We start from the raw sequence: 26,748 nt of genomic DNA on the forward strand, positions 1-26,748 counted from the left end.
CTTTTTAAATGTAACAGTCTTATCCAAAATCATAAACTAATAAATCTTGTAAATATTAATGTTCTTTCATTATTACTTTCCAACTAATAAAGTCTTAGATGGAGAAATGTCTTATGAGAATATTTGTAAAAGATTCATTTCATGAGTGACATGTCACAACTAAATGTGGCATTTCAAAGCTTTGTTCTTGTTGAAAGTCACCTTGATAGAGCTGCTCCAAATAAATTAACGTTAAACTGAAACTGATTAAGCTACTTCCACTGTAGCTGAGTAATGAATAATAAGCTTACATTTACAATAGTCCAAGTAACATTGTGAGCAAAAAGCATTGTTAAATGCTCCACTGACAAAAAAGTGCAAATAAATAGCTCTATAAATCTTTGATTTAGCATCTCAAAGCTATCCTAAGGGCAGAGAGTGCACTTTCTGAAGCTGCTTCATATTCCAATGCCTGGCCAGTAAAACGAGAGTTACGTATGTAACTACGATTCTATGAATTCTGGATGACCGCCAGAGGCAGTGCTTAACACTGGATGTTATCCGTCTCGCGCATGCGCAGGTCGAGTATTTAATCAATTAATTAGTATTTAATCAACAAAGTCACCTGGGATGACGTAGGGCAGCCCTGCCTACATAAGCCCCCGTCATCATCAAAGATGTCCCTACAGAATCTTCTCGTCAAGATTCCGAGTGACAGAGAACTCTGGCGGTCATCCAGAATTCATAGAACCGTAGTTACATACGTAACTCTCATTCTATTTCATTCTTACTGACCGCCAGAGGTAGTGCTTAACACTGGATGACTATTACCAACATAGTCACGAGGAATCAGTACCCACCTTACCGGGAACGGCCTGAGGGTTCCTGAAAAACAGCTGCCGCCACTGCGTAGGGAGCAGCGACATTGACCCTATAATAACAGGCAAAGGTGCACAGTGAAGCCCAGGTGGCCGCAGCACAAATCTCATTTAGAGGCACTCCCGTAGTACTGCCCAGGAAGTGTAGACACTCCTGGTTGAGTGGCCACTGATATTGAGAGGCAGAGGCAGTCCTTTTGACCTGTATGCCTCCCTGATTACCTCAAAAATCCACCTGGAAAGTCTCTGTTCGGACAGGGTGTGCCCTTTTCTAGGGCCCCCATAGCAGACAAACAGGCCATCAGAGTGGCGAAAGCCAGCAGTTGCCTGTATTTAATGTCTCAAGGCCCTCACTGGGCAGAGTAATTCTGCTGAACTAGCTTCCTCATCTTGTAGGCAAGAGGGGTCATAAGCTGCTAGCTCAGTGACCTGATTAAAGTGGGCCGGAGCCAGCCTCTTTGGGAAGAATGACGGGTTAGGCCAAAGTGCCACCCCCGTGCCATCCGAGTTCCAGCGTATACATGCTTCACTCACTGAAATTCACTTTAGCTCTGCCTGCTCCAGAGGCTCAAAGGGGGGTAGAAGAAGGGCCTCCAGCACCAGAGGCAGGTCCCATGAGGGAACTTTGACAGCCTGCGGGGTGTTCCGCCGCTGGGCTCCTTTAAGGAAACAGGTCAGCAGAGTGTGAGACCCTAAAGTCTGGTTATCCACTCTATTATGCCTGACCGAAATCGCAGCCACATAGACCCTAAAAGTAGAAGCAGAGAGCCTTCTCTCTAGCAAAGAGTGCAAAAACCGCAGTATCATTGGCACAGAGGAACTCTCAGCTACCTCTTTGTGAGCTGGTGGAGGGAGCTCTTGAGTCCATGATGGTTTGGACTACCTCCCGATCACATGCCATTAGGAGTTGGTCAGGCCCCTCAGGGGCCATACCCAAAGCTGCAGGCGTTCTGGGCCCTGATGCCAGATTTGGCCCCCCAGCTGTGAGAGCAGGTCTCTCCTCCTGGGCAGGCACCATGGATCCCCGTCCAGAAGCCTGTACATCACTAGAAACCAGGGTCTCCCTGTCCAGTTTGGGGCCACCAACAGGAGTCTGTGGTGGCCTTGCTGAACTCTGTGTGGCGTCACAGCTAAGAATGGAAATGGTGGAAAGGCATAAAGGAGGCGATCTGGCCATGGGTTGCTAGGGCATCCTGTCCCAATGGACTCGTTGTCTCCGTCAGTGAGAACCAGAGGGGGCAGTGTGTTGAGGACTCTGAGGCGAACAAGTCCACCTCTGCTGTGCCATATCTGCCCCATATTGCCTCTACTACCTCTGGGTGGAGTCTCCACTCCCCTGAGGGAGGCTTCTGGCGGGAGAGAAAGTCTGCCGCCACGTTCTGTGGTCCTGGCAGGTACATGGCTCTGAGGTTGGATAAGTGAGGGAAAGCCCATACAAGGAGTTGCCGTGCCACGTGTAATGTCTGTGTTGACCTGGCGCCTCCTTGGGGGTTGACGTGGTAGACGGCTGACTTGTTGTCGGACCGTATGAGAACACGCCTGCCCCGCAAATTTGGTAGGAAGTTGCGGAGTGCCACATGTATAGCACGGAGCTTGAGCACATTTATGTGTTCTGCAGCCTCCTGTGCACTTCAGAGTCCCCTTACTGCTCTGCGCCACCATACTGCCCCCCATCCGGAGGGCGAAGCATCGGTCACCACCACTTCGCGGCGCGAAGGGATTGAACCCAATGAGACACCTTTGCCCGGTCTCTCCATGGCCGCAATGTCAGGAGGCATCGACTGGACACTCTGACCTTCTTGGATCCGCGCAACCTCGGATCTAGACAGAGACCATTGGTCCAAACTTGGAACAGCCGCAAGTTGAGGAGGCCCAGTGGCACTACTGACATTACAGAAGTCAGCATACCCATCAGCCTGAAAAATAGCCTGTACCTAAACCTCCTGTTCCTCCGAAAACAGAGGAGGAGCTGCTGTATGGCCTCTACCCGTCGTGGAATTGGGGAGGCAACATTTGGCAGGAGTCTAGGGTTATCCCAATAAACACTACCCTTTGGCTGGGTGTGAGACAACTTTTGGCATGATTGAAGGTTAGGCCCAACAGTGTCACATGGCATAGAAGGGCTGTTGTGTCCTGCTCTGCCCGTTTCTGGGTGGGAGCACAAATCAGCCAATCGTCTAAATAAGGGAAGATCCTCATACCGGTGGCTTGCATCGGGGCCAGTGCTACCCGCATGCACCTCGTAAAGACCCATGGGGCTAGGGAAAGACCAAATAGGAGCACCTTGAACTGATAGGCCTGCCCTTTGAAAGCAAAGAGCAGGTACTGCCTGTGATGAGATGCTATGGGGACGTGGAAATAGGCGTCCTTTAAATCGATTGATGTGAACCAACTGTGCGTGTCATGGCTTGGAACACATCTGCTGTATGTAGCACGTGGAAGGGCAACACTTTTAGAAATTTGTTCAGCCCTTGTAAGTCCAGTATAGGGTGAAACCCACCCTCTTTTTTGGGAATCAAAAAATAAACTTAGTAGAACCCTTGGGTAGCCACCTGGATGAGCTGGTAGCTGAGGGCGATTGGTGCAAAACCCAATGGAGGCCGCTGTCTCGGAAAGGGTGTAGGTCCCCGAAGTCTGATTTGCCTGGATTCCCTGCTCCAAGGCCTGCTGTGCTGCAGGGCCAAACAGCTCCCCCGGTACTACAGGGAGAGTGCGGAGGACCCTCCGGCATGGCACTGAAAGAGTGGATTGGACATGGCTAATATCAGGTGGGACAGGGAGTTCCCAACAAGACCAGTGTGTGCTGCCGTATCGTAGCACCTTGCTAGAAGGTCGTCTGTAATGCGACACTGTGGCCTGGGACAGCGAGCATCAGGTCTCAATACCTCCTCAGGTGACACAATCAGGGAGCCGATAGATGGCTCCACGGCTGGCATGCGGTCCAGTCCGTAACTGCTGGCATTCTGCATGGAAGCCAGGGCCCTGCTGTGACTGGTGTGGTGAGAAAGGGATTTGGGAAATAATGCACTAGCTGGAGTGCTTGCTGCTGGAGCTTCATCCAACCCTAAGCTAACAGTGCCATGCGGACAACTGGCTTAACTGTGGTTTGGGCAGTCTCCGAGCCCGCCCTAGACCCACTTCCAGACTGCCGGAAACAGGTGTTGGAAGCATTGGTGGAAGCCTCCCCTTCTCCCAGTCCAGGTCTGTCCTCACAAAACTGGCAGCAGGAAGCCCTCGTAGACAGGGCATCCGCATCCCATCCTCGTGGGTTAGGAGCCTGAGGGCTGTGCACTGGGGCCGAAGTCCCACTGCCAGGCTGAAGATTATGAGCAAATCTTTAAATACTGCAAACTCGGAAGTTAGTGTGTCAACTTTGGCTGCCAAACAGTCGACTTTCTTGGCTTTCTTTTTTTTTTCTTTTGAGCACTCCTAGGTGTAGAGCGTCCTCGCACTGAAGCCACACCAGGGAGTGATAACATAAAATTTTTTTTTTACCCACTACCAAAAAAAACATGCCACTGGGGAGCATCCGCTCTGAAATCACAATTGAGGAACAAAATACACGCTTTAACAAATGAAAACAATCTTCAGGGAGCGGTGAATTAACTACAACTAACTGGCACGGGCTAGTGTTATCCTGATGCCATCCTTTGCTGCTCACTGCAAGCGCAAACACTCAGCTCAGCGACTGTTTAGAGGAAACCCGAAAACAGGCCCCTACTGAAAGAATATTAACGTTATGTTACTTTAAAGCTTACAAAAGGAGAATACTTACCCTTCCAGCCGAGCTTCGGAGCCGGCGAAGACACCTTCGTTTGCCTACCCGAAATGTTATGCTTCCCGCAAAGTTAAGTTTAGCCGTAGTATTCTCAACGCAGCCCTTGGAGGACGAAACCGTAGCTCCAACCATGTGGTTACAGGGCTACCAGCGAAGAGTCACCGAAGAGTTTATTTCAAGCTTATAGTTTCGACCTGCATTCGCGGATTACCGGCGAGAAGATACATGGGACATCTTTGATGATGACGTGGGCCGGGCTGCCCTACGTCAACTCAGGTCTAATGTGACTTCGTTGATATGAAATACTTGACCTGCGCATGCGTGAGATGGATAACATCCAGTGTTAAGCACTGCCTCTGGCGGTCAGTAAGAATGAAATAGAACACCTTAGTGAAATGACAACAAGGCATATGCCTAACTGTTAATAGGATTTGGTGCTAGAGTGTTTGAGGATTGTTAGTATCCTTTTTAATAATTTCCATGATGTATGAAAAAAATGAATGTTTCAATCAGAATTTTTCTGATATACTACACCTGTCTAACTCGGGGTACATGCTACATGACAATCTAATAATTCGGGCCTGATTCCCCCCTTTTGATAGAAGTGAGAGAAGTCTTGTTTTTTATGATGGTTCTAAAGATTATCTTGCCAGATTTTCCTGTGGTGTGAGGTATATTAAGAGTGATTTTACTTCCCCTGAGGTCAGCACTCTGTGGATTGTCATGTAGAACGAAACGATAGCCAATTAGGATGCAAGCTGACTGAGGAAGGACAACCGCAGCAGTTCGTAAATGGAATGTTAGTGTGTGGCATGCTCTTTTGGCCATTTTATTGCTCTCCATCCACTATTGGAACAAAACTATTAAATCCATCATTTTTTGTCATCATGTGTGGTCTCTTTCATTTTTAACATCTGTTTAAATTTAAAAATATTTTAGTTTGGGTCAGCCTTAAAGAGAATGTGTTCTGAGAAATGGCATTAAAACTAAGTTTGTGCATGACTTACCCTCTGGCTGGGTTAACAGCTATGGCGTATGGCTCTCCTGCAATGTCTGTAATCAAGCGGGTACAATTCGGTGCCTTAAGTTGCCCCACATTTATGGAATATCGTAATTTCGTCCAGTGGGCTGTGTAATAGCTAAACCAGTGCATCCGAGAGTGATCAGTCCAATAAATGTTGCCTGTGATCCAGTCAGCAGAAATATCTCTGGGTCGACGGAAGTCTGAGCACTGCAACCAAAAATATCCACAAAGTCAGGTTCTCTATTTAACATTTGTTTAAACAATCACTTTGTCTCAATAAAGTACAAAGTAAGGAGAAAGTGATTAAAGCTGCTTGATTCATGTAAATTAAACATTTTTATCACCTCAATGAGTAATTCTTTTGTCTAATGACAACTGTTATATTAATTAACAAAACAAGTTTTTTTCACTCATATGACTTATATTTTCCCAACCACTGATTTGCATGAAAAATATATTTAATGTCAGAGTAAACAGTCTCAGGTTAGATATACTTACAATGTTTCTGACATTTGTTTTACTTTGACTTCTCTCTAGAGTTTCTTTGTAAAAAATTCCACCAGGGTTAAACTGGGTAGCCCAGATAAACTTTTGGTGGTGAAACAGAGCATCCATCCCAATGATACGAGCATTGTCCTCAATGTGAGTGAGCAGTTTGTGTCCTTGGCTCTGGTTAAATGGATACACAAAGCTTCGGATTTCAGTGTCATTAGCAATGTAGAGCACTCTATCTTCTGGCCCTGCCCATTGAGTTATAAATATGTAAAAGAGAGAACATGAAAATTAGTACAACTCTATTTTGGATATTAGACAACAGTTTAATCACAGTTTATGTCACAAGGGATTAACATTGTATTCATCTTACAGTGCCACAAGACATGTATGCAGAGTATACTAAAAGATGTTACCTTTTGCTATGCAGTTGCCATTGATCTCCTTATAGTTTCGGTCACATGTGCACTTAAAAGATCCTTTAGTGTTTGTGCAGTAATGCGGACATGTGTCAAACTGCAGGCATTCATTTATCTCTGGAAAAAAAAGAAGGAAATAGGTATAGGTATGTATTTAGGGACAGGTTATTTTAGAAGTATCTAATAATATGTTTCATTATAGAAGAAACAATTGACAAACATTCAGAGGTGATGGGTAATAAATAAAAACTACATCCCAACAGTTCAGGACACTTTGTACAGGACACTATATGGATAAACAAGAAAAACAAACTATGAACCTTATTTCAATTTCCTCCTTGACCATTTTAATAGTATTTAAGTAAAGTAAGTAAATGATAAATAAATTATGTTTTTATTCTGTTACTAGTATTTTATTTTATGACTTTATTTCACATCACCTCTGATCAAATTGATTACATAATGTAACCACAAAAGTTCTGTTGTTGCTTATCCAAAAACGTTGTTATTTTAGAGATCGGCATAATACGATGGGGACTGTCAGTCTCTGAGTCCTGTCAGGAGGATCTTCACATAATGGGGAAGAATGCCAGTTTATTATTGTGAGAGAAAGAGGTTTTGACAGACTTGACTTGACACAACTGAAAATAGCCACATTATTTGTGTCTATTCAAACCATTTCCATGGCAGAGCAAAGGCTTGTCTGTTCTCAGCAGATGCATTTTGCATCTTAATGTGTTAAAAATTCTATTTTTTTTCTTGTTATAAAAATGATCATTTTATATGTGATTCCTGACTGTATTTTGGACTAAGAATATATTTTTTTCCTGACCGTGGCTGATCATTGAAGAAAATTGAATAGTAAATGCACAAGTCCAGTGTAAATTTTGTAGTGACTTAACTAGTGATCGCAGTGCACTTTACGCTTGCAATATCCAAAAAATATAAAACTAGAACAAGAATAAAACGTATTATACATTACCTTCACATAGGCCTGTCTTTTGGTTCCTTTTAAAGCCAGGTTTGCACTGGCATATAGCATTAGCATTTGTCTGGTTGCAGATAGCATCCTCTCCACATGGATTTGTTTTCTTTTCGCATACATCTCCGCTTGAAACTACAAATAAACACAAGACTTTGATTACATTTCAGTCTTCTGCATCTTAAACACCTGCTGTGTTTTTCTTTTGATGTGCAAAAGCCAAGAGGGCATCACCATCTTTCAAATACTACAAGACACTTTTCAAACATGGGCATACATATATTACCATAAATAACAAAACATCACATTTAAAATGAAGAGATTGCTGCGCATCCTGATAACATCATGGTGACATTCTGTACTTCTCATCTCTTCTGAAAGCTTCTTTGATCTGTTTCCTTAAGTCAGCTGCACTTACAGGCTTTGCAGTCTTGTTCATCAGAGCCGCCATCGCCGCAGTCGCTATAGAGGTCACACTGCAGCTGGATTGGGATGCAGCGTCGGTTACTGCAGGTGAACTCTGTCTTTCCACAAGGCCGAGGTCTTCCAGCCACCACCTCTGCTTTAGTGCACACAGCGTCAGTCAAAAGGACAACAGCTCATAACCACAATCATGCTAGAGCAAATATGAATGTCTGAATATGCTCCATTTAGTTTTCAATAGATATTGGAGTAGAAGATCAAAATTCAGGAATATAAACCAATACAAACAGAGCTATTACCCATCGTATCACTTTCACTTTTACTTCACTGCAAGTTAATGTAATGTTCAAATGCACAAGATTACTTTGGTTCATTCCTTAAAACGGGGTATGTTTCAGCTCTGACAATCGATGTACAATCAACAGTCAATCTTTAGCCATTTAGAAAAAAAAGGATGTAAACATTTACAGTGGCAGCAACTTGATAAAATCTAGTCTATAAAGTTGAGTTTTGAGTAATGTAGCATATTTTGTTTTGGGCCCTTGATTTACTTTACTTGAAGGGCCAGCAGTACAGTTGTCCTCCTCAGCTCTAAGCAAAATAAGTTTGACATCTATCCAAAGCACAACAGAGAGAAGGAAGGGAAAGGGCACCACTGAGTGATAGAGAGGTGGAAGAGGTGGATGGAGGGAATGATGGGATTGAGGTGAGTTTGAAAGGATGGATGACGGAAAGACGCATACAATGGTGAAAGGTAATGGACTGAGGTAAGAGATGAATGGATGTACCAATGGACCCAGAGAGGAAGATGAATGGATGACAAAGGGAAAGAAAGAGTGAAAGATGGGAGAAGTGATTTGTCCCTTCCTTTCCAGTCTGCTCTGTGCGGTCGTTTGCAGGAGGCTTGTACTGAGGTAATGTATCAGGACACAGTTAAAGGGCCGTTAGCTTTAGGCATTTCAGAGATTTTAAAAAGCCATTTTCAACTCGTGAATCTACAAATAAAAAAAGAAAGCAATGTTTCTTCAAAATAAAGACTACATTTATATTCAAGTTTTATAATTATAGTTATAAGTTAAAATTGTGTGAGTTGGAATAATCCCTCTTTCATTTGAAAGTTCAACTCACAGACAAGCAAAACATGACGAGGAGTAAGTAATAAGTCAAATATAATGCTACATACTTGTAAAGGGCAGAATTCGCTATTCAGTTTTGTGATTTTCTCTTTATCAAAAAGTCTACAAACAGAGGTTATGGATGGTTATGGAATTCTGAAGCAGCCAAAATTAGTGTTTAAAGCTTATCTATCAAATGAAACAATTTCTGCACCCTGATGGTGACAAGAGCATCAGGGGATAATGATTGAGCACTCTCATTAATAAATAGCCCATCATTTTCAATGCACTTTCATATAAACATTTGCTTTGTGCAAATTAAACAAAAGATCAGTACTATGGAATAATTTTCTCACCACACTCTTCTTCATCTGAGTTGTCACCACAATCGTCCACTTTGTTGCATACTTGATCAGCACGCAGACACACGTGATCATTCCTGCAACGGAATGGCCTTGTAGGAGGGCAGGGAAGTTTTGCTAGAAATGATAGGAAACGAAAAAGCTAATGAGTACGTTTAAAAAAAAAACACACTGGTTTAAATCTTGTATGAAAAGACAATAAAATAGTTGCAGTTGGAAAATAGTAGAGCAGTGCTTTATAAAACATGCATAAAATGTTCAAAGGAGAGCCTTGTTATTGACAATTTCAACCTACCACACATGTCTGTATCTTCATCTGAGTTATCTCCACAGTCATCCTTTCCGTCACACACCCATGTGTGGAGTTTGCATAAAGTATTATTGCAAATGAATTCATCAGCTCGGCAGAAGAAAGCACCTGCAAATACACAGAAAAGTGGTCATTACTTTCAACTCTCAAGTCAGGTAGAAAAGTGCATTCAAGGTAGTAGAGGATATGACTCAGAAACTCTTTTGAGAAAATTATAATACTAGATAATTTCAAAAAATGATCCAGACAGCCCTGAATCATTTTGCCTTAATCTATTTTTGTCATAAATCTAATCTTCAATTCCAACCTCTACCCCATGTTCTTCCAACTTACCTGAAATATATTATTCTCTGTTGTTCTCTCCCCTTTGCATCGGAGGTTTAAAACGATTTATTCACTTTTACAAGGTGATAATGAAGTTAAATATGGCTTAAGAGAATTCCAGCAGTATATTTTGAAGCCACTTTAAAGATTTTAGCTAGCATATGAGATTTTTTTTTTTCACCTTAAGGAGCAAAACCACAAATATCCTGCAATGTTAACACACATATTAGGTCACACTGATCCCTACCCTGGCTGCAGTTTTCCTCATCACTGTGGTCCATGCAGTCCAGCACGTCGTCGCAGCGCCAGCGCCGAGGGATACAGTGGGCACGATTTAGACAGAGGAACTCATCTTCTCTGCATTCCTTCACACAGCCAATCTGTCAGCAAAGAAACATTTTAAATCATCAAAATTGTCCCGCTAGTGATGTTGTCAGCAGCAATCAGAGGAAACCAAAACACTGAATGATTCATGTCTTCACAAGGGTTGATCTATGATGGGACAAGCAGCCCCTCACCATTAAAGTACTGTTAAGCTGCCTTCTCAAAAGACAAATTATTCTTCGGTTGATCTTTTTGAATCACATGAAGCTGCACTGACCTCATCTGAGCCATCTAGGCAGTTGTCATGTCCATCACACCGCAGGCTGGCTGACACACACCCTCCACTGGCACACACATACTCATTCACAGAACATGAAGGGATCACTGGAGAGAGCAAAAAATATAAGTCAACAACACGCCTTTTCTCGACTAGAAATCATGCAGGTGAGACCTTTTCAGTTTCTATTTGGACTTAATTGCCTCTAAAATATACAGTATTTGATTGGATTTTTCTACAGGTAAAATAGCTTATAGTGTGTACTACCTGCTGCTGAGTAAAGTGTCTCATTGCACTCAATATAACTTAAACGAATTCCTATGAGTTTAAGCCAGGTTAAAAACATAATAGCTTTATGCCCTTGCAATAATTAATAAATTAATACATTTTTATCACTACCTGGTTCTCAAAATGACAATTAAGCAGTATTTTGTGTGATGTTTTAACAAACTAGATTCCATTAGTTGTAGACCTGTTCCCTGGCAGTTTTTCTCATCTTCCCCCATCTTGCAGTCTTCTTGACCGTCACACAGCCACTTCAGCGAGATGCAGAGGTTGTTGTGACACCGAAACTGGTCTTCTGCACAGCGTTCCTCGCAGCCTTTCTGCAAACGAATAAAGTATAAACAGAACAGAAGTGGATAGATTCAACTTTTTTTCCAAAAACTGTTTGTTGCTGTGACCCAAAAAGCTGGCACTGGTGAGCCACATATTAACGGGTTAAATAGGGTTGCACTTATTTGTATGGAGAAAGATTATATTGAAAAATTGCTGTGTCAATGTTGAACAAAGCAATAAATTAACAAGAATAAAGCATCATAATAACAAGCCTTTGTCCTTGAATTATGCATTGCACTGCATCATTACCACTGATGGGGCTTTATTTGTACGGATCCTGCAGAAATCTCTTTAATCCATGCAATGTTAGATAAAGGCACATTTTTCTTCACATATTGGAAGAGTGTAAAATTACAATTGCAATTGGAGGCTTAATAAATTAAGATGTTCATGCATATTTATAAACAAAACAAGCTCTCTTTGTTTTGCTGAAAGAAAGGGGGAATTTGAATTTTCAGAAGCAAGCAATAATGTACCTGAAGGTACAATAGCTCATATTTTCTGACCAGCATTGTTTTGGAATGTAGCAACCACATAGAGGGGATTTGGCTCTACACAATAAATTATGCCTAGAATGGGATTATTTTCTTTGCAAGTGGCAACATACCCATCCACTTTCTTTTTCTCTTTCAGTGCTTTGGCAGCAAGCTCAGACACCAACACACATTCTGAGTAGATCAATTACAGACTAATTTACAGTATACAAAGTATATACTGTGATTAAGTCTGCAAACACTGTCGTTTGCAAGTGTATGTCCTTTGTATTGTGTTCATAATATTGCATTTAGAGTAAATTAAAGGTATAATCTCAAACTTTTTCATATAAATAAATGTATTTTAAGTCACAATCTATCACCGATAGATATATAATATTATTATGGACTGGGTATCTGTGGCGACATTCACGGAAAAAATCACAAGCGGCGCCCAGTTAGTGATGAGCTAAGTGGCTGCACTTCTGGTTTCTGTAAGATCGATGACTACAGATACAACTTCAAAAACAAGTGAAAATCCAAAGACAAAAAGAAACAAATTTGACGTTCAGATATTGTCAAACAGTCTACAAACAAAAGCGAGGAAAATCAAAAGTTAAAACCATGACAAAGGGAGCCAGCCTTAGACGTCTCGTTAAAAAGAGGAAGTGCGCTTCTATAATTAGAAATATTGCCAGTGGGTGGCGCTCAAGAGCATTGAAACTGAAATATTTGCTATTGTATCTTTAACTGTCATTTGTAAATTAGCCTAAACAGACCTCTTAATGACATTACAGATTGATAAGCAGATGCTAATTTAAAAAGAGCTTTGGGATGATTTTTGTTCATATTGACAAAAGGTGATATAAGGCAAAATGTCTGATATGTCAATGGTTATTTAAAAGGGTTCTTCTTTTGAAGCATGCTTTATTTTATTCTTAATTCGTATCTTGCTGACATCTGTACCTCATTAGAAGCAGTTATGTGGTTTAACATCCCTCTTTATTTTTAAGTAAGTAGAACACATGTCTGAAACACTGACCTCATCTGAATTATCCAAGCAGTCATAGTCTCCATCACAACGGAATCGGGAGGAGATGCAGTCTCCGTTAGCACAGGCAAAGTCCTTGTGGTTACAGGTTACTGGCTCTAAGTTAAAATAAAGCACAAAGGATTTACAATTTTTCCAACCTGTTATTTTCCCAGCATAAAACAAAAACAAACTGATGCAGTTATTGGCCTAATGTCCTGTGTTTATAATAACATGCTAATGCATTGCTATCGTTTTAGCTAATGAGAGTCATTTTGTATTAGAAGTGTAGAAACTGGCAAAGCTGATCAAGATGTAAATACATTCATTGCTGCTCTCACAAAGGAGGTTGCAACATACTCTCTGAAGCAAAAAAAACAACTTGTATGTGCCATTTAGCGCAAGGCTGTCCCTGGGGAAAATATTAGGGCGAAGCTAAACAGCTGCATCAGATCCACTGTGCGGGCCCTCTGCTTGTTATCATGGACTGTTAGCTAACACGGGTGTGTGTTATGAGTTGTGCTGCAACAAAGGCTCCCAGCAGCCATTGCAGCAAAATCTGATTTGCAGCTTCTCCCCTGTCTGCTGGTCCACCTGCTTAATTCTTTGCCAGCGAACACTTGACAGGCTTTTATTTGCATTTTAAGTGACATTAATAGGTACGGGGAATAAGCACCTAATAAATCACATAAATGATGCATACTCAGCAAAAACACACAGAAGGCATGCACAAACTCATATGATGTACTGGAAAATAGTTCCCCTCTCATTCTCTCTTTCTCTCTCTCTCTCTCTCTCTCTCACACACACGCACACATGCAAGGACTTGAAAGCACACAAGGTGGGTCACCATAGTCATTTAAACAGTAAATAAAAGTTTTCTTTTAAAAGTGAGGATGAATATGCCAAAATAAAAGAGGATACAAGATTGGTAATTTACACAACAGGGATAAGAGAAGAACTCAGATGTCTCAGAGAAACAGCACAGACACTAAAGGTATGCTTTGAATAAGTTCAGCATGAGTGACTATATTTTCAGAAACATTATCCAGGGTTCACTGAAACAAGTGTGTGTGTGTGTGTGTGTGTGTGTGTGTGTGTGTGTGTGTGTGTGAGAGAGATAGAGGCTTTTGGGTGGTTATGGGGGAGGGGCACTCAGGGGTCTTCAGAGATATCAAATTGTTTTCTTCTTAAGTGTGGGTAGACGTCAACAATGTATAAAAATGAACAAACAGAGCTGCCAGAAATTGAAGGAGTCAGGTACTCACTGCAGTTCTCCTCGTCTGAGTTGTCTCCACAGTCATTCTGGCTGTCACACCTCCAGTGGTCCGGGATGCAGTTGTTATTCTCGCAGCGGAATTCATGAGGTCCGCAGGTCTTTTCATCTTTTCATCAGGAGCAAACAAACAGCAAGATGAAAATGGCTTCAAAGAGCATGAATATTAATAGTGTGCTTGCTATCATATTTTCTACGTGTAATCATCATTTCCTCAGGGTTTCCCTGAGCATCTCTGACACTGAGTTCAAAACACAGTATGCACACCAGAGGCTAACACACCGTAAGATGAAATACCTGACTGAGCTTCCAATCATCCTCTACAGAATTTGTGACAGGAAGTTGCCGAAATTGAACTTTCTTCAAGAAAACATCCGAGAGAATTTCAGAACACAACAAATGCTGAAGAACTGGATTTTGGCTTGTTATATACTGAAGAAAAACTGTGCCAGTGTCCTATCAGTGCTAACAAGTATCAGGTGTCGATATGACAGCTATTGCTATTTTAAATGCCATCTCTTTCAGACAGTGACAACAGCTCAGTAACTGGCAAAGACCTCAGATATCAGATCTATCTTTCTTTGTTGTTTATTTGATTGAATTCATATTCAGTAACATAAATCTCATATTGTAAAGACAAAAGCTAAAAAACAACAACACATAAATACAAAATATCAAAGAGAGGAAAAAATGAGAAAAAAAAAACAAGAGTATATCTTTTTATTCTAGAAAAAAGCTCTAATCGTCTTGTTCAGAAGGATTGGAAACACAAAATTAAAGTACGTAAGTAAGTAAGTAAATGTCTCCCACAAATGTCTCTTGTGCGTTTGTGTGTGTGTGTGTGTGTGTGTGTGTGTGTGTGTGTCTCAACAGTGGCTTGCAGTTGTTGTGGAAACAAAATATGGAGGACCTGAGGTATCGCAGTCTAGAAATTAAATTGGGCATTTCAGTGTTAAACATTAGAGTTACAATCATCCAAAATATCTGCATTGGTTTCAAAACGAACAGATGCTTTGATATCTGCTCCAGCAATCCTTCCTCAGATTGGGTTTTCAAAGTCAAACTGAGAGCTTCCTTTTAAAAAGTCATTTCAGTGCAGACATCATCAGGGATAATGGCTAAGGTAATGTTGTTATCAGTTAGGCAAGAGATGCATCAAAAGAAGAGGGTGGCAGATTTTGCCTGGATCTCTTTCAAACATGACAGCAGGATGACAGAATCAGGAGAGAGAGCTGAGTGCGGCAGTAGAGGACACAAGGCAGTAATTCATTAGGAAGCAGCTCAGTCACTTACAGCATATAAAAGATGTGACACTGGAAAAAAAGCAACGCATCCCTGCCAAGTCAGAGCTCATTACGGAGCTAACAAGCAAAACTTCCTTAAATGGTCTGAGGTAATTCAAAGAGAAAATAAAATAGCTGTAAAGCAGCATAATCTCTTTTGGTGTGGAGAACTTTTGAGTTGATGTATTATCAGATGAAAGTGACAAACACTGCACATAAAACAGCTTAAGGGGCTAAAGTCAGACATCAGTAAACTACACAAAGAGGGACAAACATTTTCTGAATATTACAACAGGGTCTTCTCAAATTAATTGACATTAAAGCAGAAGCAAATCCACCACATGAAAGCAACCTACATCTACAAAGCTGTCTATGAAGATAAGTTGGTCATCAAACATGAACACTCTTTTAAAAATACTCACATTTCAATGTTTTTCATAAACGCATACACAACAACAGACACACATACGGAGGGTTTTTTTGTCCAAAGAATGCAAGCTAACACACACACACATTATATAATCCACATGATGTGTATCAGTCTGCAACCCACTATAAACTTAAATGCTTGAATTCTTGAAAAAGGCTGTTGAGAGTTCTCATGCCAGGTTGTCAAATAGTCTAATTGTGGTAGGTCTCAAGCAGAGGCTAGAGGATGCTTTGTACATCTGAACTGAGATGCCAGTAAATGTGACAAAGACAAAGTGTATTTGGAGACTTGGAATAGAGAACAGGCTGGATATTTTAGGGCACATAGTAGACTACATGCTGATAGACTGTGTTTTTTGTGTGACGAGCAGTGAATAAGTTGAGACCATAAACTGCATGCAACATCATGGCAGCTCCCTTAAAGTGAAGCCAAAACATTTTACGGGCCCCTTGCTGACTGGCTGCAGTACAGGTCATAAAGCCCGCCTCCTCCATGTTAACAGATGGGACATGAGACAAACTATAAAATCTAAATACACACCAAATACATTTTCCTTAAACATGGTTTCTGTCATTATAGTTAGTTCTTATCATGCTGATTTATGTCCAAGTGTTCATTTTTCTGACGAGTTTAGTTTTAATTAGTTATTTGATGGTACATAAAGGATGATTGACAGCACTGTTGACAAATACAGCTCCTGCAGCCAATCTGTTCCAGATTAGCAGAGTAGAGGACGAATGGCGAAAGGAAACGTTACTAAAACAATCACTACAGTCATTGAAGTTTCCATTTCTGTGAACGTCTGCTTCAAACCAACACAAAGAAGCTGTTCTGCTGTTAAACACGCCGGCGTGCGGGATCCTTGGTGTTTCTTTCCAGTAAATCAAGTGTGTGTTTGGTTAGCGGAAGTGGCTACGGCGGCTCCACTTGCTGATCTCTACTGCGCAGACTCTGGCTCCAAATGAAATCACCATCGCAAGATGGCAGCACCTATCACAAGGGCTATTTTGGCATCAATTCCGTACAATGAGAGCAGACGGAGATGCCTCGTCCATCAATATACAGTCATTGGTTGAGACCAACAAGATAAGGGTAGGAAATAGTCTCCAAATTGACCTTGCATGCAAGTATATGACTGAAGCAAGACAGTCATTTCACTCACATTATTGTACAGTCTTGGTGGCCAAAATAGTCACTTTGATTTATCACCATTTACTGTCAGCCAGGACATTTTGCCTGCAGCTAATCAACAATGTTATAGGAGATGCATTATTAATCATGTCCTTGGCTGTAAGTTTCTTAATCTATATGTGACTCTCCACTTTTCTCTGCTGAAGTCCACATAACCCACTACACACAAATTGCCCTTTTTAGTTGTTAATGCAACTATGTGACTCAAAGAAGAAGGGGATATACAGACTTTTCCAATCATACAATTTTCCTGAGGGTTTTATAAGTTTGCCCAGATCGTGAAGAGTAAAGTCTCCCTTTGTAAAGAGCCATTTGTTCACAGCACAGAGTTTGACAGCAGAGAGTTGCTTAATTTTAGTTCCAAATTACTTTGGAAATTAAAAACACTTGCAGAAGTTACTCCATGTTTTATTCACTATAAGTTTTAAAGTGGTACCAAACTACCCTTTCATAACCCAAAAGAATATCTAAAGCGTAATAAAAAAGGTAAATCTTCAACAGAAAAGAAATGAATCCTCTAGTAGACCTCTACTAAGTTCTGAGCTGCAGCTTTGGTCTTAGATATTTCAATATTTTTGATTTATTAGGTCTGAGAACACATTTAGAGACAAAAGGGGGTTACATAAATGAGAGAGACACATTACATGCACAATATGGCCAACAGACTCACTGACAGCTTGCATCATCTTTCATGACTGAAGATACATTTGATCTTTAAAACTTCAGAGGGAATAGTGGTTTCATCCAGCATATTTCATTTGGAACAGACTGAGGAAAATGGTCCAACTGCTTATTTCTATGTTGTCAAATTTTACAGATTCTTGCATTATTGGGAGTTGTCTTGATCAAAGAATCTGGCTCTTTACAGAATGTAAGGGATGGGGCTGGCATGAGAGAACATTATTTTGTTTTTCAGAGAACTGATAAACCCCAACAAAGAATGTTTCACAAGACCCCGGAGGACACAAAGCAGGCAAACAATCACAATACCACACTAATGGACTCTTTGTGACAGTGTTCCCCATCTCACAACCCGATTTTCACAGACTGTACGGAGCTCGGGAAACACCAACCCTTCATAGACCAATCTTTTACAGTGGAGTCTCTTAAGGGCTCGTAAAAAGAATGGGCTTCACTAATCCTGAAATGTATTTGGATTCTTAATGTTAAACTGTGGTTTTCTGTTTAGCAATTATGTTCAAATGCTGATTTGTTTGGCCAAGAGTGTGATGCTAAACCTGCATCATGCATTTCATTGTATGACTGTTTGGGATAGTGAGTGTTTTTTGGAGCCAGTGCATCGCAGTGAAACTGCACCCTTTCAACAGATTTGTGTATGTATGGGTAAGTCTAATCTTTGTCAGGTGAATATTTAAAAAATAAAAAAGAATAACCACTTCCATGAGCCGTCTGTGGCTCAGTGGTAGGGCCGGGCATGCTTCAATCGAAAGGTTGGCCATTCAATCTCCACTTCTACATGTTGGATTGTCCTTGGGCTAGACACTGAATTCCAAATTCTCCCAAAGAGAGTGAAAGAGTACATTTGACATGTAGTGTAAAATTGCTTTGAGTGGTGTGAAGACTAAAAAGGTGCTATGTGCAGTCAATTACCATCGAAATGTATACAATTTACACACGATTACAACCCCTTTGATAGCAGGTGTTATTGACAATTGAAACGGTTCAAATAACTATTAAATTCAAATATATATAAAAAAAAATCCACTAAACATTATACATTTCCTTTGTATTGTTATTGAATTATAAATGTTGATCATATTAAGTCTTTTTGACAGTCAACAGCACCTGCCATCAAAAAGCTTGTCAGCCTATTGGTGACAAATAAATGTTTGAACATCGGTTTGTTTTCCATTTTTTTTCAAACACTGACATGAAGAAGAAGGATTGAAATGTTGTTATTAATAAATAATGTTTTGTGGCATCAAATAAGTGTGCAGGCTTGTACTTTCTTCATATACGCTGTGCATCTGATTGCCCTGTACATGTGATGTGTGTATAACTATAATCTCCTTCTTCTATAGGAAAGTTGACATCTACAGACTACAGGAGGGTATGTAAGGGATGAAGTTACTAAGCAGCTGTCAGCTGGCTCTTGTAAAATAATTGCTCATAAGATAAGAGTGATTTCCTGCATACCAATTTAATTTAAGGAGAAAAAAATCTTTATGGACATTAATAACTCCTTTCTGTGTCAAAGGACCACTGGACCTTGCATACACAATATAAACAGAAGATTGGCCTAATTTTAGATTTGTAGAGCAGTTCTCTATGGTAGATACACAACTGATTATAGTGTAGGTTAAGTTTTACAGCACATACTCATAATAACAATAATAGAACAATTTTAAAGTAAAAAAATACTTCAAATTTAGGGAACATGGGCCACATGTACAGTTACAAGAGGAATGGCAAGCAAATGTAACCCTGTTTTGTATTCCAATTTTTTTTTTACTTGAGGAAGAAAAAGTTTCCAAGGTTGTTTATCTGCCCTTGTAATGCTACCTTGGATGGAAAACGTGTGGTATTCTTGAGGAATTAGATTCTATGTGTGCGGTTTTGTTTGTGTGAAGTCAGTATTTCAACACTCACAGTTGCTAAAAATACCAGGCGAATCAAGATAATTCTTCATCCTTATTGACAGCTGTCTGGCATTTTCCCTCAGTATAACCAGATAGGCGATTAGAAGTCAAAGACATGAGTAAGACCGGAGAAATGCCAAGTGTAAAATTAATGCAGATTAAATCAAATCTTGCCTCTCTAACTGAAAAATAAGTGAAGTGGTGTGATTTATGGTTAAGTAGGTTTCCATTATTTACCGCAATTAGCCTCGTCTGACCCGTCTGCGCAGTCAGGGTCTTCATCACAAACCCAGAGTTTGGAGATGCAGTGCATGGAGGCCTTACACTGGAACTGGTCGGGAGAGCAGGTGCTTTCAGCTATAGGCAGAGAGACAGGTAGTGTGCAGGCAAAAGAAGATCATAATCCATACTATTATTCAAGATATTTGGATTTGAGGAAATAACCTGAGTTATTTGAGTAATAAAAATGTACAGTGGCATAAGAATAAGTGAGGAAATCACTCATTTCTCCGAAACACAGACACATTTACCTCACGTTCCTTTTAAGTGTTTCATTAAAACAAGGTTACAGTAGTTGCTTGTAGTTCACATTGTTTCAGATAGCGTTTTCATTTCAGTGCTGCAGTACTCATTACAAAACTGCATTCAACACCACATCCAATCATAGTGGAAGTCTAGGAAGGGGTGAAGTAATTAGCTTCACTTTAATTAAAGCGTCTTTTTTCAAGTCTCGCTTTCTCCTCCTTACTTTTTCGCATTCGCTCCCCCCACTCTCACCCCTCTTGCAATCACATGCAAGACAAATGCGGCAGTCGGAAAGACTTGAATGGAGTGTGATATTCTGATGAGTTACATCATGGCAGAGAAAATCTGTTCTTATCCTCTGTATGATTCAACATCTAATCCCTTTTCAGGGGAATGGGCCATAACAAGGGTTGCCTTTGGAATACCTAATGAAGACTGTGTAATGTTAATGAAGTCATGCAGTCTGTCCAAGCACAAACATAAATTAACCATGTTGAAAGAAGACCATTAAGGCAATTTACCTTAATCTTTGTCTTAAATACAAAAAGAATAAAACTTTCAAAAAAGAACTTTAATCTCAGTTCTTTTGCTGCATTGTTTGGACAGGCTGATCAAAAAGTGGGATTTCTTTATAAACTACTTAGTCTAAAAGCTTGGTAAAGCCATTTCTAAGAAAATTTGTTTGAAAGTAATAATCAAGGGTCTTACGGCAGTCTGTCTCATCCTCTCCATCTCCACAGTCGTCCTGACCATTGCAGCGCAGGTTAAGAGGGATGCATTTCTGTTTCCTGGTGCACTTGAACTGGCCTGACAGGCAGATGTATGTCTCTGAAATTGAAAATAGGCAGGGGCAGAAGGAGGTCAAATCACTCAGAAATGACAGAAGTTGGACAAGGCAAGGCATCGACTGTATGCTTATAAGTACTATGTGTTTGTAAAGCAATCATTAACAATACCAATTTCTGTAAACTTTTTACAGTTCAATGTTTTGCATCAGTCATTGTCTGCTAGTGAAGCATTTCACATGCAGTTTGTTTTAATAAATAGTAGTGGATACACATGAAGCTGCAGCGAATTATCATTCAAATGGATATCCTACATTATCAACTCTATTTTCAATTAATCAATTGTTTAGACTATGAAATGTTCTATTATTGACCGACCAATTTTTATAGCACTAAAAAGTACCATCAACAGCCAATCAAGTAGCAAAAAATGTTACACAATTATAAAGAACTTTCTATATTTTCAACATGAGCCGTTATAGTCGCCCCATCCTCACCACAGTTAGCTTCATCTGAGTTGTCACCACAGTCGTTCTCTCCATCACAGATGAAAGGAGGAAGTGCACAAAGGCCCGTTCCACACTGGAAACGCCCAGGCTGACATTTAAATTCCGCTGTTGGAAAGGAAATCCACTCAATTTTATCTCAGGGTAATCAACACACTTTTCTGAGTTCAATCAGACAATATACAAATGGTTACAGGGCAGAAATTGTGTGAAGGAGGTAGAAACAAGTGTTCTTAAATACATATGAGTAAGCAAAAGAAAAAAAAGAAAAAATACACCGAAAGTAAATAACCTGCAAAACAAACACAAACACCTTCAGTTTCAATTTAACTTTAATATCCATCAAACCTAATATAGGTTGACTTATTCTGGTATAGTACATTTTTAAAGCCAACCTTGAAATAAGATGTAACTCACGGCAGTCAGCAGGTTCGTCAGATCCATCCCCACAGTCATCCACTGTGTCACATTTCCACCAGAAAGGGATACACTCATCTGTCCCGCAGCGAAACTATTAGAAAAACAGGAAATATATTTAAAAAAAACAGGCTTCTGAAGTCAACATGAATACTTGACTCTCAGTTTTAGCTTCAACATTCTTCAAAGCCAAAGTCAAAATCAATACACAACCACTTCCTGGGATGTACAGCACATGTCAGAAGAGTAAAGTAGTTTGCCTTCAGGGAAGAAATACTGATCAGGATAGAAAAGCAGCACCATGGTGAAACTAAACTAGGAAGTGAGAGGGAAGAGATATTTAGCTGACCTGACTGGAGGTGCAGTTGGAGAGGCAGGTCTTATTATCAGCAGCCAAGTAAAAATTAGTTGGACAGGCACATTTGTGTTCCCCACCAGGGGATAGAAGACACAGGTGGCTGCATCCTCCGTTTGCAATCTGACACTGATGCTTGGGTACTGTATAGAAGGAAAGAAGTACATAACTGAGTTCAATCTGTGTTACGCAAACAGTCTCCTTCTTAAAACAATAAAGGAGACCTGTACTAACTACTCGGCATGGGAGGATAGAATGAGAACAAGGGCCAGATGGACCTCTTACCTTCAGGCTGGCGCAGGGAGTGGTAGACCTTGATAGATTTGATGGCCTGCCAGGAGTTGAGGAGCTCCATCCCTTGAGCGCCGGTTGTCTTGTGGGCACGTCGTAGGGATTTGGACTTCCCATCCGTCCAATAGACAAAGTCCTCAAACAAAGTCAGAGCCATTACCCCTTGGATGTGATCATATGACACTGGAGAGGAAAAAATGGTTAAGCTACAATTACACAAATTTTTCTTCAATTTATGGGATGTTATCAATATTTTTATATAACTTTTAGCAAGGAAATGAATGAGTGTCAAGATTTTCATTTAACATGGACAACACCATTGTCTCACCTTTGCGTCTTTGGGTGCCATCCATGTTGGCAAGCAGGATGTGGTTGTCATCTGCCCAGTAGAGCCTCTTGTTGGTATAATCAATAGTGAGAGCAGTAGGACTATAGATCTCTGTGTCAATGATAACCGTTTGCCCTCGGCCATCCATGCCAATACGTCCAATGTGAGGAGGTTCACAGCAGTCTGCCCAGAACACATACCTAGTGAGAAGTAAAGCAATGTTTTAAAGAGCTATGTTCTACAGCAGGCAAACCTGATGGGATTACATTGAATCGAAAAACAAAAACAGTAAAGAATTACACTGTTATATTTCCACTGTCACACTGATCCATATTCACCATGAAGCACAGTGGAAAAGCATTGTGCAGTATACCCATTTATTATCGAAGTTTTGGTGAAACAAAGGATAGAAGAATTGCTGATATCACATTGAGAAATATTGCTGGCATAAATCTTCCACAATTATTTTTTTTGCCTCTACAATAACAAGTAGGTTGCTTGGCAGTGAAGATCCATGTGACCTGGATTGAATCTGGTGTTTAATCCCTCGATGTTTACTCTGATATTTTGTCCGATATTTACACGGATGTGGTCAGGATGGTAGCTGGGGTGTATCCTTGCTACATTTTCCACAAAGTTAACTCCAGTGTTTATTTTTAAAAAACAGCCAGAAGAGTTAGCAAGAGTAGAGTTTCCAATGTGAGTTTTTATATTTTATCATTGTCCAATATTGTATATAAAAAAGTACAACTTCTATTTGTAAAAATCAAAACATAATAAAGAGCATAGATTTAGAAGAGTTAATGAAGAGGCAACTGGATTGGCACATGCCTTCTTTAATGTTTTTAGCTTTAAACATCATAGCTTCCTCAGTATTGTCACAAAGCTCAAGTACCTCTCACTGTATATGTTGATCCTTTTTGGGCATACTACTTTTGACTTAAAAAACCTACATCAATTTTGCTAATGACACAGTTGTGGTATGCCGAATCACAAATCATTGAAGAAAATAGAGGACTTAAATCACAGGTGTCAGAACAACAACTGTCCCCTAAATGGCAGCAATACTAAGGAGCTGATGGTGGACTTTGATGAGAAACAGGGGAGGGACAAGGCCCACTTAATATACATGGGTCTTTGGTGGACAGAGTGGACAGCAGTGTCCACAGCTTGTCTAGCGCGTTGCCTAGGTGCTGCATACTAACTCAGTGGTGAGAAAGGCAAGGCAGGAAATTCCAGGTGTCCCTTCAAATAATGCACTGTTCTGACAGAAACTCTCTAGGCTCTACCCTGCCCTGTCTAAAGGATATTTATACCAGTGTTGCAAGACTAAGGCTAGGAAAATCAAGGAGGATCTCAACCAGTCACATAAGTTGAGGTCAAAATTATTAACCCCCCTATGAAATTTTAAGTTTTTTTCAAAAATGCCCCAAGTGCTGTTAAACAGATCAATGTTTTTTTAACACAGCTTTTCCAAACATCAAAGTTTTATTTTGGATGCTAACATTATTTTACTTTGCATACAGAAACAAAATTATTTCACAAAAACCAAGAAACTACCAGGGTCAAAACTATAAGCCCCCTTAAGAACTGACCTTTTTATTGAGCCAAAGAACAAACCACTGTTGTGCAATCATGTGCTTTAACTTTTTAATGCTCACAGCTTGGAATCTATCAATCAATCAAGTTAAAACTGAGGGTTGTCCTACACTTTACACACAGTATAAAAACCTTATTAAGGGTTTGAGCTGTCACTTGAGAAAGCATCATGCCAAAAACAAAAGAACTCAGTTTAGACTTGAGAAAAATAATTGCTGATGCTTACAAAGCAGGAGAAGAATACACTTACACGTTATCACAGCGTTTCCAAGTGTCAAGAAGTGGAGTGAAGTATCATCAAGAAATTCAAAGAGAGCCACACAGTACAGAACAAGTCTGGTAGAGGTAGGAAGCGAAAGATTTCAAAGATTCTGAAAAGAAAACTAGTGAGAGATGTGTCTAAAGACCCTAGAACAACTACCAAAACACTAGTTAATGACTTAGCCAAGTCAGGAATTGTAGTGTCAAACAAAACAGTCACTAGATCTGCCCTGCACAGAAATGGACTGCGAGGATCCAGGCCAAGAAAAACTCAACTTCTACAGAAGAGACACCTTCAAGCCAGACTGAAGTATGCTAAGGACAATCTGGAGAATGATTATGCATACTGGAGGCGTGTTCTATGGTCAGATGAGACCAAACTAGAGCTCTTTGGCCATAGAGACATTGCTTATGTTTGGAGAAAGAAGGAAGAGGCGTATAACCCAAAGAACACCGTCCCCACAGTTAAACACGGTGGTGGGAATGTCATGCTGTGGGGATGCTTCAGTGCGTCTGGAACTGGGAATCTCGTCAAGGTTGAAGGAATCATTAAGAAAGAAGGATATGTGAAGATTTTGAAAGAAAACCTCAAGCAGTCAGCAACAAAACTGGGTTTGGGTCGTCGCTTTGTCTTCCAACATAACAACGACCCAAAACATACGTCGCTCCAGGTGAAGTACTACCTTCACCTGGAGACCTACCTCCAGAAAACCAAAGTGAACCTTACTGACCGGCCTGCACAAAGCCCTGACTTCAATCCCATTGAAAATCTGTGGGGTGAACTGAAGACCAGGGTCCATGCCAGAAGACCATCAAATCTGGAGGAGCTTGACATATTTGCCAAAGAAGAATGGGCTGGGATTCCTCAGGAGATGTGTCAGAGACTTGTTACAAACTACAACAAATGACTGCATGCTGTTATCCAACAAAAAGGATACACAATTGACATTTAGCATCAGGGGGGCTAATAATTTTGACCCTGGTAGTTTTTGTTTTTTGTGAAATAATTTTGTTTCTGTGTGCAAAGTAAAATAATATAAGCATCCAAAATACAACTAGGATGTCTGGAAAAGCTGTGTTAAAAATTAATTGATCTGTTTAACAGCACTTGGGAAATTTTTGAAGAAAACTAATAATAATTTTGACCTCAACTGTAATTCCAACAAACTTTGATGGATTAATTTTTTGTTTGAAAAAGTAACTCTTTCAAAGTTCTCTCTCAAGCCGTGAATTCAATCCTTATTAAAAAAAACATAAGCATTATAGTGAGTTTTACAGAAATGATAATATGCTTACCCTGTCTGGGGGTCCAAAGCTAGATCTGTGGGGTTCTTGAGGCCAGAACTGATCAGGATAGTAGGGTAGAGGCCATTGGCTTTGGATACTTCCAACGTTTTCTTTTCAGCATCACACCAGTAAAGATTTTTTCCAATCCAATCCACTGCTAATGCACTGGGCACTGCTGTTCTGTGCACTATCTAGAAATGCAGGGAGAGGAAGATCAGTTTTGAGTGTGAACATCTTAAAATTCCATTTAATTCTTCCTTAGATGAACATAAAGAACAATGAAAAAATGCAGATTCTATGTAAAGAACTTGATGGCATTCAAGCTGTTTATGAGTGAACATTATTGCCATAATTGATAACATTGTGGTAGAAACAAAATAGTAAAGATGATTGGCTACTGTGCTAGATCAACCAAGAGACCCACTCTGATCACTTAAAGACCCATGGAAAAACTGGCTCTTGGTGAATTCTGTATGTTTAAGTTTGTCCTCTCATTTATAAGCACTGGACTCCAAAAAAATGTGGACCCAAATGTAACGGTACCTTAAAAAACATCATAAAACAAATGAAAAATCCCTGAAGCTAAGACTTGGCAGGGTGCTCCCAATACACTGGCGGAAGACCCCGAGTTTGATCCAATGTGGAAAAAAAAGCACAGAGGTTTGTGCACCTATTCTTTCAGATTGAGGAGCTGGGACTATGACTTAACTAATTAATTAAGGTACGAATGTAGTTTGACCCAGGCTTAATCATGCATAGCACATTTATCAAATTAGAAACTACACAAGGAGTGCACAAATCATTCC

The 26,748-nt window shown here is 40.4% G+C and overlaps 1 protein-coding gene across 1 annotated transcript in view; it reads right to left on the reverse strand.

Moving 5' to 3' along the window:
• lrp1bb (low density lipoprotein receptor-related protein 1Bb) overlaps positions 1-26,748 on the reverse strand; it is a 274,477-nt gene that overhangs the window by 23,351 nt on the left and 224,378 nt on the right. Inside the window, exons 59-78 of the mRNA XM_069662704.1 lie at positions 25,952-26,133; positions 22,796-22,995; positions 22,462-22,650; positions 22,171-22,319; positions 21,822-21,915; positions 21,396-21,512; positions 20,822-20,941; positions 19,826-19,945; positions 14,077-14,193; positions 12,821-12,927; positions 11,160-11,292; positions 10,688-10,794; positions 10,334-10,466; positions 9,748-9,870; positions 9,447-9,569; positions 7,971-8,111; positions 7,553-7,687; positions 6,568-6,687; positions 6,158-6,399; positions 5,643-5,866 (exon numbers count right to left, since the gene is read on the reverse strand). Coding sequence (XP_069518805.1) covers positions 5,643-5,866; positions 6,158-6,399; positions 6,568-6,687; positions 7,553-7,687; positions 7,971-8,111; positions 9,447-9,569; positions 9,748-9,870; positions 10,334-10,466; positions 10,688-10,794; positions 11,160-11,292; positions 12,821-12,927; positions 14,077-14,193; positions 19,826-19,945; positions 20,822-20,941; positions 21,396-21,512; positions 21,822-21,915; positions 22,171-22,319; positions 22,462-22,650; positions 22,796-22,995; positions 25,952-26,133 — 2,876 coding nt within the window. The remainder of the gene's footprint in view (positions 1-5,642; positions 5,867-6,157; positions 6,400-6,567; positions 6,688-7,552; positions 7,688-7,970; positions 8,112-9,446; positions 9,570-9,747; positions 9,871-10,333; positions 10,467-10,687; positions 10,795-11,159; positions 11,293-12,820; positions 12,928-14,076; positions 14,194-19,825; positions 19,946-20,821; positions 20,942-21,395; positions 21,513-21,821; positions 21,916-22,170; positions 22,320-22,461; positions 22,651-22,795; positions 22,996-25,951; positions 26,134-26,748) is intronic.

Source organism: Semicossyphus pulcher, unplaced genomic scaffold (assembly GCF_022749685.1).
Source record: "Semicossyphus pulcher isolate SPU_LCO1_2020_fin unplaced genomic scaffold, fSemPul1.0.p SCAF_15, whole genome shotgun sequence".
NCBI lineage: Eukaryota > Metazoa > Chordata > Actinopteri > Labriformes > Labridae > Semicossyphus > Semicossyphus pulcher.